We start from the raw sequence: 18,584 nt of genomic DNA, 5'->3' as shown, positions 1-18,584 counted from the left end.
CTGACATCTTGCTATGCATGTTTCCAATTTCTGTTTCATATTTAGTTTTCATGGCCTCAATTTCTTTAGCATGCTGATTTTGCGTGACCTCAATCTCCCTATTACGTTTTTCCAGGTGGGTGCATAAAATTTTCACATCATTGACATAATTAGTTTGATTGATTTCCATATTTCTCACCAGCATCATTAGATCTCGTAAAATTTGCTTTTGCTCTTCCCTTTCATTGTCATTTGTCCCTGATTTTTCACTATCATGAACTTGATCTGTAATATTTCCGGGGGATGACACATTCTGACATGATGAATCGTCTTCAACAGCTGGATTTTTTACAAGATCACTTTCTTTCGTTTGCACAATTTTAGAGGTAGAAGGCAAGCTGTTTGGACTATCATATCTATCTTTAAAAGCATTGAGAATGTCTTGTAAAGAAGTGAAAAAATCATTAGGAAAATTATTAAACCAATTCAAGGCATCACCCTCTAAAGAATGGACAAATAGACGCATCTTGAAATCTTCATTATTATATTGAGGAAATCTACAATATAAGATCATTACACAAGTAAACATGTTTAAATGTTGTTTAACAGTGACCGAATTACCACCCGAAAACTTAAATAATTTAGAAATGGCCTCTTTCGGAAGATCATGGAGATTATCAGTAAAATGACATGGTTTACATGAATAATCCATGATGAACAGTAAGGGATCAAATGGATGATAGAAAGAGATTTCTGCTCAAGAAAATTAAGAGATGAAAGAAGTGGAGTCGCCACTTGAACATTGAATCTGGTTCTAGGATCCAAAAAGTAACCACAAGCAAATATGAGGAAAGCTTCTTGTCTGGGAAAAATGAGAAAGTGGAGTCGCCACCCAAACAAGAAACAAACCGAAGAGATGCTACTGATATGGCGAAAAATAAGGCAATAAAAGATCCAAATGATAACCCAAAAGGTTGAATTTGCCAGCTCAAAATGAGAGATGGGAAATATAAGAAGATGAATGTCGATGAAACTCCAGGAACAGAAAAACTCTGTCCCCGGCAACGGCGCCAAAAAATGTTGGCGTTGCCGGGCCAGATGAAGAGATAAGAAATGAGAAAAATGATTTGTCGTTTGAAACACCGAGAAAAAGTATCCCCGGCAACGGCGCCAAAAAATGTTGGCGTTGCCGGCTCAAACGAATGATAGACAGATGAACGATGAATGATGAAAAGATGTTGAAACACCAAGGACAGAAAAACTCTATCCCCGGCAACGGCGCCAAAAAATGTTGTCGCGCGGATTGACACGACAACGCTCAGACCGGGGGCTGTCACTCTGATCCCCGATCCCTCCGTTTAAGCCTGTCTCCCGCGGCTAAGGGGGGTAGTCCCTGAGAGATGATGAGACCAACTGTCGACCAGTTGGTTGGGAGACACGAGACACGATATGAAAAGCACTAGAATGATTTGATTAATTTAGCAGACCAGTGCCTTAAGAGATTGTGGTTAAAACGATTACTTGTTAAATGATATAAAAAATATGGACCATGAACAACAATCATCTATCATCAGCTAAATCACAATGCTCTTAGAATGACCAAAACAATATCCAGCAATTGAGAATTTTCAAAAAATAAAAAATGCTTTAAACCACCACGAATCATAAACCATTAACCAGATATCAATTTCGCATCTCGACCTGAAAATCTAGATCTCAGCATGAAAGATATGACAATTCCCGAAAATGACTGGATCTGACGAAGAGAATTTTCCACAAAATTTTTTTATACTTTTTCAAAATTTTTTAAATCTTTTTTTTTAATTGTTTTATTTTTTATGTCACAAAAAAAATCTAAATCTAAAATTTATGAAAAAAATTTTAAACATAAAATCTAATTAAAACAAAAATTAAAACTAAGCTTAACTCTAAACTAAACTTTAAAAAATAAATTGAAATCTAAGAAAAATCTAAAACATAAAATAAAAATCTATTTTAAATGAAAACTAAAATGTTAATTATACAAAAGCATAAACCTAAGTCTAACATAATAATTTTTTTTTGTTTGTTTTTATATGCACCCAACTCAAATCTAAAAAAAAAACGCTGAAATATAACCTAACGAAAACAAAAAAAAAACGCACAGTCGAGTTACGCTTATGACTCTACACGCATATTACATTCAAACGATTGCATGAGAAACTGAGTCAAAATTTTAAAGAGACAAACCGCGGGGGACATGAACGAAACCTTCGATGAAAGCACGATCGACAGCAGAGGGATTTACCTGATATGTAGTGATATGCAGTCGTGGCCGCTTTGAATCAATTTTTTGTAGATACGTGAAAGAAATTACCTGGCTTACCGTGAAGACAGCATACCTCTGCAGAAAATCGACAAATTCTTGGTTGCCACCCGCGCTAGAGCCGGCTCATCTGCGTGAATGAGACTGCGAGATTTTCCGCTGATACTCACACCGGCATTCGTTGAATGAATGAACCTCTGCGTATGCGTCTGAGTCGAGGCTGTCCTCAGTCGATGGTAATGCTGTAGCGGCAGTTTAAGGAGCTTCTTGCATTAATACAGTGGCAACTTTCACTGATACCACACCGAAACCCTTTACTCGTCGGCTGCACGTAGTCACACCCTTCTCTCTACGTGTTTCTCTGCCCAAGAAATCCAGCGTATAAATTACGCCATTTGCTGTGCGACTGATGGCTCAGGTAAAATAAATCTGCCACAGTTACATACGCAGCGAATCTGCAGTCACATCATGAGATCTGTCTGACGCATCATCTTTGAGAAAATAAGTGGGTGCAATCTGCCCAAATGAATTCTACAGCCTGGCTACGCAGTCTCATGTGGATGTCAAGCAGGATCCTCTAAAATGCATGGTGCTACACCCCCAGTCTGGACCACATGATGCTTTTCAGAACATAGATAAATTGTTGCTTGACGGGATTTAAGCAGAATGACTCATGCAACAATAAAAAGATGGCAGTCTTGATGAAGAGCCTGCAATTTCAAGGAAATAAAACCCTATACCTGCAAAAACAAAAGAAAACAAAACCTTAATCTTAAATCTGCATAAAGCAAAAAATTGAAACCCTAGATCAGCTGATTAATGTACAGATTTGGCCCCTTAACAGCCAGATTCAGCAATAGGCACGAAAATATTTTGAAGAAACAAAAATTTTAGGTTTTCACTGTGAAGAACTTCAGAAAAATATCTCATGCAAATCAGCTAAATAAACCGAATGATAGACCCAGGATCAAATCCAACTGGGCTCAGCAAAAAATGCTTGCGGGAGTTGGCTGGTTCAGCCGAGAACTTCCCCGAACGCCCACAAAAATTTCCTTCAATGATGTTTTCTACACAGCTCAAAACAACCGTCAATAAAGAGGGCAAAAATGCTGCTGGATCTCAGAAAGTAATGGAGATACCTGCCATTACTTCAGAAACCCTAACGGCACTCAAACCCCAGCAAGTGAACAAGATACCTGTGCTCACAATACTCTACAAAAAGCTATTATTAATGGCTGAAAATAACATATGCAGAAAATGAAATGATCTCACAGCATTCCAAGAGAGTAACACCAGCAAGATATGGACCCCAAAGTCTTCCTTTATTAACCAGAAACAGATTTACAAGAGAGCTTCTTCAGTCTTAGACTCACAGATCCAATTGATCTGAAATGACCACCTAAGACCCTATATAAAGGAAATGATCCCAACAGCTAGTTCGAATGATCCATGTAGAAATGATCTCGACCGTTGATGAGGATCAAGACATCTTTTGATCTCATCCGTCGATTTATTCACTTAAAATATTATTATTTTATTAGTTAGGGCTTTTGCTTTATTTTTTTAAATTTTTATTATTATTTTTTTTATTTATTTCATATTTTAAATTTTTAAATTTTTAAATTTTTAAATTTTTTATTATTTTTTATTTATTTCATTTTTTAAATTTTTAATTTTTTTATTATTTATTATTTTATTTCATTTTAAAAATTTTAAAATTTCTTAATTTATATTTATTTTATTATTTTATTTCATTTTTTAAATGGATCATCGAACTAAGCCTTTGGAAACATCACCTAGGACCTAGGACTTAGGACTCACGAAGGGATTTAAAAATTTTCAACCCTCAAGACACATTTCATGATGACTTTTTATAATTTACATCTCAAGGGGACAAACCCACTTAATACAGACCCTCACAAAACACCCAGTTCTGCGACACAACTATAATCTAGCAGATCAACACACTAGGATTCTCCTAAAGCTCTAATGACAAAATGCATCCCGGCTTTGGGGTCAGGTTTGAAGGAAAACTCTGCCGATCCATGGATCGGTGAGACGAAAAACCTTCCGGGACGTAGATTACCACTAGAAAGTTAGGTCCACCTAGGCAATACACATACACGACTCATGTCTGCTAAGATTATTTACAATTCATACATGCAGACTGGGTTTACAATCAAAATGATCAAGCTGCTGATGACTGCAGGATGGCACGGAAACGCTGATCAGGTGCTGCCCCTTTTTGCAAAGAAAAGGGGGGTGTACTGCATGGGTAGTTGACCAGTAGTGGTCAACAGACACCTCTCTAGCACCTTGAAGAGGACATCCAGCTCAGCATGAGAGCACTTATGGCCTTGCTGCAACAACGTAGCCTACAGAGAGATGAGTGTTGGGCATTGAGCACTCCTCACATGGATTGATGACACCTCATACACCTCCAAATGTTGAAATGTTGAGCTAGAAAGTCGGGGTATTAACAGGATTGATGATGTACCCTAGAGTACCCAGGACGCCCCCAGGCTGGCCTTGCTCCTTCCTGATGGACGTTGTCTTGTAACTTGTACCAAAGCCCAGACGGGGATGATGATGACTTGAAACATCATCATCATCATCATCATCATTTCCAATGTAGATAGCTAGTGTGAGTTGTAAACTCACGTAGGAGTCTTTATCCTCCCTAATGTAATATTTATCCACTGCACCTTTTCCATTGCTATATATACGAAATACTTTATGTGTTTGATCCAATAGCAGATCTAATAAAATCTCTCCATTGTAGAGGATTTTTAATTTGCAGTGTTCTTGATTTTTCTAACTCTGTTATTCTCATTATGAACCTGTTCCCTAATTTTATAATTAAGTATAACATAAATGTTACTCGTTACATATGACTTACTTTATTATATTATAATTAATATATTAATGAAATCATCATTACAATATCTAACAGGTTCTCCTCCAAGATGATCACAACAATATTACCCTGACCAAGCGTCCATACAAAGGAGCAATATCATGAAGCACTAGCATAATCATCAAGTGAGCACTAAAGATCATCATCATCATCATCCAGCACCACCAAAGAGCACATTATCACCAAGAAAACAACCAAGATTACCAAAAGCATCAACCATGTGATCCATCAAGAAGGACCAATTTGCTCAACCATTCTCAAGCAAAGGAAAAAAATAAGGTGTGTACCTTTGACATCCCTGTAAGTTACCCCTGCAAATATGTCTATAACCACAAGAATTTCTAGCAAACAAATATAAACCATCTGGTCAGTGTTCAGTTGGAGCTCAATGATGACTAGCAAACATAAAAGGAATTACTTCCTGACCACATAGGAAGTTATGAACATGTGAATTGATTCTTAGATCCTTGCCATAATCTGTTTGTTGAAACTTGATGTCCATCTGTTATTCATGTGTTTTGAGAATGCCAGAGTAGACATATTGCAATGCTGATCCATTTTTAAATGCATAAAAGGGATCCCAATCTGATAATTGAGAATTGAGTTTCATTTACTATTATTAACTCTATTTTCCATTTTTCTATTTCTTGGAAACCTAAAGACTGAAACATTTTAGAAGCAACTGAATCTCAAGAATTTCAAGTTTTTATTCCACCTAAAACAGCTTTATGTGTGCAAAATAAGATCCCTAATCCACCCAATTTTTAGTTTACTCTAAACACGATAAACTTGCCTCCACCTTAAGATAAATTTCAGAGCATACACTAAGAAGCTACAAACAAAGAAAAGAAAAGCAGTCCCAAATTAAGAAGGTTGAATCCCCTTACCATCTCATCCTCCTGACCAGGCACAAAAGAAATTTCTTGAAGAAATCTTACAAGGGCCAATGGCCCAGTTCCATACTTGTAATCTGATGAATCTGAAATATTCTTCAAACACCAGCATAGAAGTCTTAGCATTTTCCCATATGTATTTAATGAAACTAATATACTAACAAGCATTAGATATTGAATTTGAAAACATTCATCTCTAACAATTCACTTTCCAAACATGAACTGTAGCTCAATTCATTAGTGTTAATTACACCCAAAGTATGACATGATTTTTTGCAGTTTTCAGATGAATAGATCTTTCTTGTCAGTCCATTTGAAATGAACATTATGAGCTACACCTGACATACTGAAATTTTACAGGCAAGAAAGTTTCTTCTATTCATTCAAAAAATCTCATACAAGCTCTCACAAAATGAGCATGACAAGAAAATTCTCAATCATAACATACGATAATGGAGTAAACGAGCCTACTTATACAAGTGTGGAGAATCCAAGGGAGGGACTGTAATTCAAGTGATGTAATTTTCTATGTCATTTTGTACTTATTTGCTTTATTAAGTAATATATACAACATTTTCAAAAGATAAAGAAAATTTGACAACAAAACTCCAACTCATATCAAATGACAATGAAGTATATGAGCCTATTTATACAACTGTGGAGAATTTAAGGAAGGGGAGCGTTATACCTACAAAAATGACACCTAAAAAGTAACTTTTTGGCCTCTTTAGGGTGAGATTTTTACTAGTACCCCTGTTGTTCAAGTGATGTAATTGTCTGTGCCCTGTTGTATTTATTTTCTTTATGAAGTCATATATTCAGCATTTTCAAAACCCAAAAAAAGAATTGATACCTCACAAGTGGGAGTTGCTCACGTGTGTGAAATATGCTAGATATGGAAAACAAGGGCACCTATGAAAAAAGAACACATGAATGGTGGTGTTGCTACAAAATGAAATAATATATGTACAAGACTTTCATAACCCATTAACCCAATTAAAAGTTCCTATCTCATATCTACGAAAAAGGACAAATGCTAGGAATACATAGCAATTAAGCATTATTCCTTACACCCCCACATAATGTTTAATTCATTATCTCAGACAGGGTTGCGGGGGCGCGCCCCCCCGCCCTCACGCCCCCGCTCCCAATTCGCACTTCGGGCGGGAGCGACTCAGGGGCTAATCGGGAGCGTGGTCCCGAGATCACTCCCGAAAAGAGAGTGATTTCGGGAGAGCGCCCCCTGCGAAAAAAAACACTCCCTGGTTTTTCGGGAGCATTTAGTCTTTTTTGCAAAATTTTTTTGAAGTAATATTCCAAATGCAAATTTTTTTCAAGGAAACAAATAAGTTTTGAGTGGGGCAGCCCAATGATCAAGCCTATGGCCCTAGTATTGATATGTGATTCATGGTAATGTTAAATTCTTAAAGTAAATATTACCATGAAATGACTCAGGATGTTTGAGAGTGGTTCCGACCTCATTGGATTTCATATGGAGAAAGTAGAATTTTAGATCTCATTCAAAATCCAGTAGACTTATCAGTTTTTCAGGAATCAGGATTGCAATGTTTCCATTGGATTTTGTCATGTATTAGGGTATGGAACTCGTATTTAATCAAGAACACCAATCCCTCTATGTACCTTGATGTTAGTGACATTGGTTGTCGAACTCCTCTATCATGACCCTCCTAAAATTGTACGCATCACTCAAACAAATTCTTGACTTGACATGCTATGCTTTTTCTATCTTATGTTAATGCTTAGACGGTGATATTAATGACAAAGATCCCTATACAGATCCAGAGGTAATGACAAAGATACCTCTGGATATTAATGCTTAGAGGGTGATATTAATGACAAAGATCCTGATTTTCCAACAACACTTAAAAATTAGACATTTCTCATGGCGGCAAGAGGCCCAAGCATTACCAAAAGATAATAGATTTACTTGTCTTTTCTAGTTTCTAGTAGTTTTATAACTATTGACTCTTTCATATTTATTATGATATTTTTTGTAAGCAATATATGACAATTTAAGTTTGAAGTTTGAAGTTGGCAATTATAACTCATTAGTAATGAATTATCAATATGATGCTTTGTGAAAGTTGAAAGTTGTTTCATTTCATTTCATTTTATAACATTTCATTTCATGTTAGATATTATTTGTTGTAATGGTTACACTTAGTTGACAAGTACAACTTTGGTGATCAATGATGATAAATGTTATATATTGAATTTTGAAACCTTGAAACTTTAAGATTGATGAATCATGAGACTCAATATGTTGTATGTTACTATGTTACTAACTTGTGGACGTGGTTGATGAAGATTATAACTTCTAGATGATTGTTGTTATATGGTTCAATCTATGTTTTTTGTGCTTTTTATATCTAATTCATCATTCTACAGGATTTTGTTGATATATATGCATCAAAATATAAAAAATATAAAAAAATACAAAAAAATATATATTATATAAAAAACACTCCCGGAATCGCTCCCAAACCGGGAGCTTCTAAAAATTTCGCTCCTGCTCTCTCTCCCTGTTTTCGCTCTCGCTCCAAAGTAATCTTGATCTCTCACACAACGAAGCTGTCTGAAATTCTGAAACTTCTTTTGCACCTTTGACATAAAGTCAGCAATCTAACCCTGAATTTGGGAATACACTAGCTCAACCTTTTTGCACCGCACTTGCTCCTGAATGAAGTAGTGATGCACTTCCACATGACTTGTCCTAGCATAGAACAATGGGTTCTTTGAAAGTTGATTTGCATTTTGATTATCACAAAACAATTGCACATAATCATCTTATGTAAGTCCTGTTACCACAAAATCTAGCAAGCCTTGGAGAGGGAAACCCTACAAGACAATAAGCTAAACTAAGTGCGAACAATGGGGCCATGGCCCTCCATCACCACAGCCAAGGTCCCCTACTCTTTACAGATTTTCACCGATGGGAGGAGTCCCGATAGGATAGGATCACCTATGAAGGGTATTCTAATGTTAAGGTATAAGGTGATAGACTAGAATCACTCAAAAAAGACTCAAATTTCAGGTATAAGGCTTCACAAAGAAGCAATATACTTTCTATAACAGACCTAGGAATAAAATGCACAAGACCTAGGGTTTGTTGATTTTGCTTGAGTTTACATATTCCCAAGATCAAGGCAATAGAGAGAAAAATCTTCTTATGATATACTTCAACAAGTACTATGCTCATACAACCTTCAAGAAAGCCCTCAAGTTGAGGAAGAGAAACTAGGCCTAGGGCAAGCAATTTTAAGGATAAAACTTAAGTTGATGCCCACCAAATTTGGAGGTCAAGTAGCCAAGACCCTTCACTTGTTGTTTAGTCTCTCAACTTCCCACAAAACCTCTCCAAAGGAATTTCGCTCCAAACATTCTAGCCTTAAAAGGGCCGAAAATTTTACAGGAAGAAATTATTGATGAAAATGAGTGTATCACCAAGGAATTGGACTAGTGCCTTGTCCCTTGGGCATATGGAGTCTAGGATGTGCTAGATAAGCTTAATTTGTTTCTAAGGAGGCTTAAAATTGATGCCCTAGGTATCAACTTTAAACTGTTGAGAAATCAATAGGGAAACAATTAGGGTGATTTCTCTTATACTTGATAAAGGCTGGTGAAACTATATTGGCTTCTTTTACTTTATTATGTTCTTTTCATCAAACAATTACCGAAAACCATAAACCATGAAGATCACAAAAGAACAATGAACACATGATATAGGCTCCAAGCCAGGGAAAAACCCCTCCAAGGGGAAAAGTTGAAAACCTAGAAAATTCTTCTCTTCTTATAGAATCAGATCAAATGAGTAATCGAAGACCCAAAATCCAAGACCAAGACCTCCCATAAAACCCAAGTCAGCCCTTCTTCCAAACTCTTTCAACAAGTCAAAGTCCAACTAAGTCAACAATAGTCCAAGCTCTTCAAACTAGGGTAAACCTTAGATTTTTGGACCTGCAATTACTTTAGAAATTTCGGCCCCTGCAGTAGCTCCAGAAACTCATATGTGTGAGAGAATTATGTCAGAAACTCAACCTTTTGTCCTTTGCTTTTCTCTCTTTTGGCTTCTTTAGAACTTCACTCTTCCTTCTAGCTTCTTCATTGGTTTTCTCTCTCTTTCTTGGCACAGAAATTGAACTTGCTTGATTGTCTCCAAATGATGTCGAAGTTTCCTCTATTTATACACATCTAGGAGGACGAATGGGTCCCTTCCATGTTTGACTTGTCTAGGTAGGGCAAAATTAACATTTTTGACTCAAATAATATTCCTTTTCCACTTTCTTTTCAAAGTTCAGATGGGACTTGACTCTTGAACAATATTTTGACTCGTTTCAATTATTCTTTTGACTTTGAAAACCTCAGAAGCATGAAGAACATGCTTGACCTAATTGACAAATTGACTTGAGCATGAAACCCATGCTTGAAAATAATATCTCTTTCTTTTTTTCTTCTTTTTACATGAAATATACAACAACATAAGTACAATGTCAATTATGAAGACTGAACCTAGTTACCCACTTCTATGGAAAATGGAATTTGATGGAGAGTTTTACAAATTCCTCCACTAGGAACGTTCATTACATGTTATACAATGAGTAACATATGCAATTATCAACTAGATAACTTTCCAAAAATTATCTTCAACAAATAAGGGAACAAATAAGCATTATTTAGAAGCAACAAATCCATACTTTAGACAATAATAGAAAGATCTTCAACAATAGGAACTTACAAGATACCATGTAGTATATCCATCCATTCACCAAAGAAATAGCTCCAAAGAAAATCCAAAATAGCTTCCAAACATCAAAATGCATCCAAGATAGTCCAATAGCCAAGAAGAAGCAAGTACAAGTTCCCTCTATGAGGTCTAAATTCTACAAGTGATGATGATGAGAGGGTGAAATAATCTCTCTCTTATTTAAACATGTCCAATGATCTCTAATTTAGCCTAAAATCCCCTCAAGTTATAAAATAATGGGAAAAGACAAGGTGAGGTTACAAGCCAACCTCATAGCCAATGTAAAAACATAAGAATTAACTCACAAAGTGACCAAAATGTTGACACCATGCATGTGGAGGCCCTTCTAGGGCATGCATTGGGCTCCTCCAATGCCAAGTCGAGTGTAGAGGGCTCCAAAAATTAAGATCTATGGGTTGGCCCCTAAATCTTCATGCAAATCATCCTGTGGACCCCAATTTTGAGTTTGGGGTGCAAAATGGGTCTTATGTGTCTCTTGGTGATAAAATAGCTTGGTTATGCTCCAAATTGAGGGGCTCAGAGGATGGTGCTAGCCCTCCCATGTTTTGGGCCTCGATCAACTGCCAAACCATGTGTACACTACTATGTCAGCTGGGGCATGTTGGTCAAGTGCATCATCTGATGAATAATGTGGGGCAAAGTGCAGACTGTTGGGGTGTTGTAGGTTCCCATGGAATGGAATGATGCTCTGAAAGTGATAGGAGTCCCATTGCTCTCAACGCTTCACTTGTGAGGTATCATCATGCTCCTTTAGTGGACTTGGGCCCAGGTTAAGTTGCCCAGGCCATGATGAAAACCACCTGCGAATCACACATAATGTCTAGTGCTGCATCTTCACCATTGGGTAGAATAATCATTAGCACATCTAAGTGAACCAAGCTTGTTAATCAAGGGAAAACTACCACCTCATACGGGGCTTCCCTTCCAAATTTAGGGCTTTGATCACATAATAGTGTTACCTCCTGTTGAGAAACCAAGTGTTGGATAGATTAGAGCTTGATTCCTCTTACTTGATAATTACTTATGAATGTTAGTTGTCTTCTTTTAATTTATATTCTTCTTCATCACGCAATTATACAAAACTTCAAAGCATAAAGATCCTCTTCTTATAGAATCGGATCAAAGTGAGATATCCAAGACCAAGACTACCACAAAGACCCAAGCCAACCCTCCTCAAAGTCTCCTCCAACCAAGTCAAAGTCAATGAAAGTCAACACTAGTGAAACATTCTCAAATCTGGTCAAATTAGAAATTTCAAACCTGAAGTTCGGACTTGTAATTTTTCGCAAAGTTGCCCCAGTACCTTCACACATGTGATTAGAAACAAGCTAGAAACCCAAATTTTCTCTCCTTTGACTTTTCTTCTCTCTTTTGACTTCGTTGGTTTTTCTTCTTATCTTGACACAAAAATCAATGTGATGATGATGAGTGATAATGGTTCTCCAAGTGGTCGAGTTGACTTGTATTTATAGATGTCCAGGAGGGTCGAATAACTGCCCCTAAGGATGACTTGTCCAAGGAGGGCCGACTTGGTATTTGGGTTGACATTTTGACATTTTAACAAAAAAATAAACATCTTTCTCTTTTCTTTTACAAAAGTCCAAATGGGACTTTCAAATTACATTTCTCTTGACTCATAAAAAATCTTTTTGACTCAATTGACCCTATAAGCATGAAGAACATGCTTTGACTAAAAATAAAATAATAATAACGAATATCATCAATGATAAAAATGATTTATTATATTATGAAGACCAACACTAGTTGTTGATTTGGGGTAGCATCAGATGTGCTCTAGCCATGAAAATTGGTGGAGAGGCTAAGGCACATGAGATCTCCAATACCCAGAAAGGGTTTGGGCAGATATTAAAATAATTAATATTTTCAATGGAGTCACTAAGTTTAAACTTAGGGAAAATAAAATATTAATGTGAATTAATATAAAACTGTGTTAGAATGGTCCAAAAGTCATGGATCAAGCAAGATCTAATCTTAGTCGTTAATTAGGGACTTAATCTCGGCCGTTGATTTGTCAATGAGAAAAGTATAAGAGGAGGCTTGAGGGTCACTTGGAGAACACACCAAGAGATCAAGATTTCAACTTTCTGGGGTTGGGTTTGCTGAGAAAGTCGAGAGAGTGATCAGAGTTGCAGCTGAGGGGCAGTGAATACAAAAGTAGAGAGGCAGAGATAGCACCGAGAGGATCAGTGCAGTAGCCGGAGAGAGGGATGCATAAGCAACCAAAGGTTCACGCAGAGGCAGCCAAGAGTTGCGTAGTGCCTTAAAGGGCCAGCGTGGGTGACACAGAGGGCCAGAGGGCTGACGCAGTGCCCCAGAGGCTGAGGAAGGCCAAGCCAAAGTGATGCTGGGCTAATGCTGGGCCAGAGAGAGGCTAACATTAGGTTTCGTGGGGTAGATTGGAGCTGCTGGAGTGTTTATCCGGGGTTTCAGCCAAAATATCTGCTTCCGAGTAGAGAGGTACTACTACCGAGATTTTTCTCTGTTGGGTGAGCTAGATTTGGCACCCAGATTGTATTCTGAAACTGCTTAATAAATCAAACCCTCAGATAGCTTCACTGGTTTTCCCGCATTGGGTTTTTCCGGGGAAATTGGTCCAAAAACAACGGTGTCACTTGTGTGCTTGTTTCTATTCCTTTAGTTGATGATCTGTGATGTGTTGAGCATGTACTTGTATTTATTTCCAGTATTTACATGGTAAATAACTTGTTAATTAACAGAACAAGTAGGTAGGAATAAATCAGTAAAGTGTATGGAGGGTTTCTAATGTGTCAGACTTAGAAATTCCAACATCGTATCAGAGGGTGGTTGTGATCACAAGAGAACTAAGGACATCGGCCGAGCAAGAACAACAACAACAGAAAACAATATTGAAGTTTCTAAGTTTACTTAGCTTAGAAACCCTCATGCACTTTTTCTGATTTATTCCTACCTACTTGTTATTTTTCTTTAACAAGTTATTTACAAAGTAAACATTGAAAATAAACACCAGTGCATGCTCAACATATTACAAATCAGCAACTAAAAGAAACAAGAACAAACACGCGACATGACACCATTATTTTTGGACCAATGTCCCTGGAAAAACCCAATGTGGGAAAACCGGTGCAGCGATCTGAGGGTTTTCTTATTAAGCAATATCAGAGTACAATCTGGGTGTCGAAACTGGCCTACCCAACAGAGAATTTCCTTAGCAGCTATGCCTCACAGTTTGAGAGAAATCTCCTGGCTGAAACCTAGGAAAATCCTTTCGGCAGCTCTTCAACACAAAATTGCTCCTGCAACCTCAACGTCTACCCATTCTGGACTGCGTCAGCCCCTCTCTGTCTCACGCTGGCCCTCGTCAGCCTTTCTTAGCCTGCGTCAGCTCTGGGAGCCTCTGCGCCAGCTGCGCTGGCCCCTCTGGTGCTCTACGTAACACTTGGCTGCCTCTGCGTGGCCCTGCGTGAGCCCTTGCTGGCTCTGCATCACGCTCCTTAGCTGTTGCGCTGCTCTCCTGACACACTCTCTGCCTTCTCTGTTTCTCTATCCTCAATGCCCCTTAGCTGCTCTCCCGATCACTGATTCTATCTCTCTTAGCAAACCTCGCTCTAGAGAATAGAATGACTGATCATCTGGTGTGTTCTCCAAGTGACCCTCAAATCTCCTCTTATACTTTTCCTGTTGACATCTCAATGGCCGAGATTAAGTCCCTAATTAATGGCTAAGATTAGATCTGGCTTGATCCATGTCTTTTGGACCATTCTAACACAGATTCATATTAATACACATTAATATTTTATTTTCCCTAAGTTTAGACTTAGGGACTCCATTAAAAATATTAATTATTTTAATATCTCTTGATCTGTTTAGAATTTGCGGAAACCCTTTCTAGGTATTGGAGATATCATGTGCCCCAACCTCTCCACCAAATTTTGTGGCTGGAGCACATCCGATGCTACCCCAAATCAACAAACAGCTGTCCCGAGTGACAAAAGTTGTTCCTAGTAGAGTAGCAGCGAGGAAGGGGTGACGCAGTGCCTTGTCATCAATATTTAGCCAAGAAGAGACTACGTAGAGGCTGAGGAAGGAAAGAAAGGCTCACGCAGAGGCCAAGAGGGTTGACGCAGTTGGCTGAGGAAGCCGATTCGCTGGTGCTGGGATTGCACAGAGCCTAGGAGCTCTAACCTTCAGTTTGTTGGGGTTTAGGAAGTTGTGGGTAAGTTGCAGAGTGGAGTTGGTGGGGTACTGTAGTCAGAACAGTACCTAACAGGGCAAGGCCAAGGAGGAGGGAGTTGCTACCGAGGGTTTCTAGCCGAAAAATTTGGATCAATGGTGCAACTGCACAAATGATCAGAGTGGGGGCATCTCGACATTGGCAGAAGGGTTTCCAGGAAGGAAATCGAGGCTCAGAGGGAGTCACACCGAGAACTTCTAGGAGGGAAGTAGAGGAGCAGCGAAATGGCACTACACGAAGAGACGAGGACAAACTAGACGGAGCCTCAAACTTCATAGTCTGGAAGGCTAGAATATTATCCGTACTTGACAGAAATCATGTCAAGCACTTCGCCTTGAAGAAGATAGCATTCCCAGTTGACCTCGCTGATAAAGATAGGTACGAGGAAGCAATGGCGAGGGCTAAGAGTATCATCCTTAACGGGGTCAAGGATCACATAGTACCACATATTGCCAAGAAGAACACGACACAGGAGATGTAGGAGGCCCTGACCAAGTTGTATCACCATACTTCGATGCAGAGGAAGATGCTACTAGAAAATCAACTGCGATCATAACAGATGCAGAAGGGAGAACAGATCGATCCATTCCTCGGTCAATTGACGGAGATCCAAGATCAGCGGACTTCCATAGGGGCAATGTCGATCCAGAATTGATGGTGAGAACAACCCTGAATGCAGTCTCGGAAGGCTGGGAGGTATTTGTCCAGAGCATACTGGGCAGGGCGACCCTTCCAGATTGGGAGGAAATGTGGGCTGCTCTTCGCCAAGAAGAGATTAGAACGCTGAGCAAGGTGTGAAGCAGCGGCAAGGGGATCAGAATCAAGAACGAGGAGGAGGAGGATGTTGCCCTAGCATTTGAGGGAAAGCAAGAGAAACGGAAGAGAAGGACCTCTCCAAGGTCAAATGCTTCCACTATGGGGAGCTGGGTCATTATGCAATCCAATGTCCAAGGAATAAGAGTAAGGGAGAGGCCTTCGAGACCAAGGCAGCGCCAGCAAGGGTAGAGAAGGAAGTGGAGACAGACGATGACTGTCACACACCACTTGAGCGTAAGTGGGGAGACATCGCGCTGTAGTTAGACGGACTAGAGGCGATGAGGGGTAGGATCCTTGAGATACCCAAGCTCTCGGATTATACCTAGCTACAGGAGCCACAAAGAGGAGTAGTAGTGATGGCAGATGTCAATAGAGACGGATGCAGATGGAGCGAGAGAGGGAGCTACAGTGCACGATTCCCAGGACAGCGTGAGGTAGCAGCGTGAGAAGCACGGGAGTGTTGCACCAGTGCAGGATGGCACAGAAAGGTGTGCAACAGTGCGGGTTGCACAAAGTTGTTGCAGCAACGCAGAGGTCAGAGAGGGAGCACTTGTCAGTGACAGAGGGAGCTTCAACATCAGGAGTGTTTCTAGCCTGACAGAGATGTCAGAGTTGGGAGATCAGTTACTTAATTCTCAGTAACTGGGTTGTAGTGCAACAGTTAGCAGTGGTAGTGCTATGGGCAGCACAATGCAGCATGGTGAGAGGGGTTGCAGTGCAGATGCAGCAGTGGCAGTGGCAGGGCCATAGCACAGATGCAGAGGGAGTTGCAGTACAGATCCAACAGTGGCAGTGGTAGGGCCATGGGTAACAGTATAGGATGCAGCAGTGTAGAGGATGTTGGGGAGTAGACCTAGCATCAACACAAGGACCGATGCCAGATGATCAGAGTGATGCTCAATGAGGAGTATTACTAGAGCATAGTCCTCGCTAAGAGGGAGTGTTGATTTGGGGCAGCATCAGATGTGTTCTAGCCACGAAAATTGATGGAGAGGCTAAGGCAAACGAGATCTCCAATACCCAGAAAGGGTTTGGGCAGATTCTAAACAGTTTGGGAGATATTAAAATAATTAATATTTTTAATGGAGTCCCTAAGTCTAAACTTAGGGAAAATAAAATATTAATGTGAATTAATATAAAACTGTGTTAGAATGGTCCAAAAGTCATGGATCAAGCCAGATCTAATCTTAGCTGTTGATTAGGGACTTAATCTCAACCGTTGATTTGTCAACGAGAAAAGTATAAGAGTAGGCTTGAGTGACACTTGGAGAAGATCAAGATTTCAACTTTGTGGGGCTAGGCTTGCTAAGAAAGTTGAGAGAGTGATCAGAGTTGCAACTGAGGGGCAGTGAATACAAAATTATAGAGGCAAAGATATTACCGAGAGGATCAGCGCAATAGCCCGAGAGAGGGACACAAAAGCAGCCAAGGGTTCACGCAGAGCCATCCAGGGCTCACGCAGAGGCAGCCAGGAGTTGCACAGTGCCTCAGAGGGCTAGCGTGGGTGACGCAACGGGCCAAAGGGGTGACGCAGTGCCTCCAGAGGCTGATGCAGGCCAAGCTAGAGTGACGTTGGGCTAATGCTGGGCCAGAGAGAGGCTGATGCAGTCCCTAGAGGCTGACACTAGGGTTTCATGGGGTAGATTGGCGCTGTGGAGCTGCCGGAGTGTTTATCCGGGGTTTCGTGGGGTAGATTGGAGCTGTGGAGTTGCCAAAGTGTTTAACCGTGGTTTCAGTTGGAATATCTGCTTCCAAGTAGAGAGGTACTACTACAGAGATTTTTCTCTGTTGGGTGAGCTAGATTTGGCACTCAGATTGTATTTTGAAACTGCTTAATAAATCAAACCCTCAGATAGCTACACTGGTTTTCTTGCATTGGGTTTTTTCCGGGGACATTAGTCCAAAAACAATGGTGTCACTTGTGTGCTTGTTTCTATTTCTTTCAGTTGATGATCTGTAATGTGTTAAGCATGTACTTGTTTTTATTTCCAGTATTTACATGGTAAATAACCTGTTAATTAACAGAACAAGTCGTTAGGAATAAATTAGTAAAGTGCATGAAGGGTTTCTAACGTGCCAGACTTAGAAATTCCAACACTATTTACATTTTTCAACACTCCCTATTTACTAGGTAGGTATTCATAATGACATAACAAGATACTCCCAAGATGAAATATTCATATAAGAAAGGATCCATATTGATAAGCATCAATGATGATTTTTCATCATCATAACCAGCATTATAGACAATAGCAAGGCCTTGACTTTCAAGCTCTGTCTCTCTCCACTAGATCATAACACAATAGTGGGAGGCATAGATTTGGACACCACTGCCTCTCTAGACACATGCCCCATCCAGATGTTCACCAAGTATGTCCTCATAGGACTATTTCCTAATCCACCAAGAAATATCGGTCCTCATGACTATTCTTATCTTGGATTTAAATCTGTAATGTTCCTATTAGAAAGTTAACAATGATATTTAAGCAAATTAAACACCCATAAAATTGCACCAGAATCGTGCCAAACTGAGCCATTTTATTATCAACGGAGAGTACAATGCATGGAATGTGTGCGCGTGATCTTACCAAAGCAAGCTGGATAATCCTAGTCAAGAAAAATGCTTCCCGGATGCAAGGAAATGACTTCTCCTC

The 18,584-nt window shown here is 39.4% G+C and overlaps 1 protein-coding gene across 2 annotated transcripts in view; it reads right to left on the bottom strand.

The window, feature by feature from the left end:
- The window catches only part of LOC149185742 (uncharacterized), a 552,948-nt gene that overhangs the window by 88,773 nt on the left and 445,591 nt on the right, over window positions 1-18,584 (bottom strand). For both annotated transcript variants that reach the window (XM_089410789.1, XM_089410788.1), the window contains one exon: window positions 6,089-6,190. In XM_089410789.1, coding sequence (XP_089266915.1) covers window positions 6,089-6,190 — 102 coding nt within the window. The remainder of the gene's footprint in view (window positions 1-6,088; window positions 6,191-18,584) is intronic.

This window comes from Pinus tabuliformis, chromosome 3_1 (assembly GCF_031772625.1).
Source record: "Pinus tabuliformis cultivar Carrire ecotype Pingquan chromosome 3_1, CPIR1, whole genome shotgun sequence".
NCBI classification, from domain to species: domain Eukaryota; kingdom Viridiplantae; phylum Streptophyta; class Pinopsida; order Pinales; family Pinaceae; genus Pinus; species Pinus tabuliformis.
The sequence above is the reverse complement of the archived record's forward strand: the minus strand, read 5'-3'. Positions and strand labels throughout refer to the sequence as shown.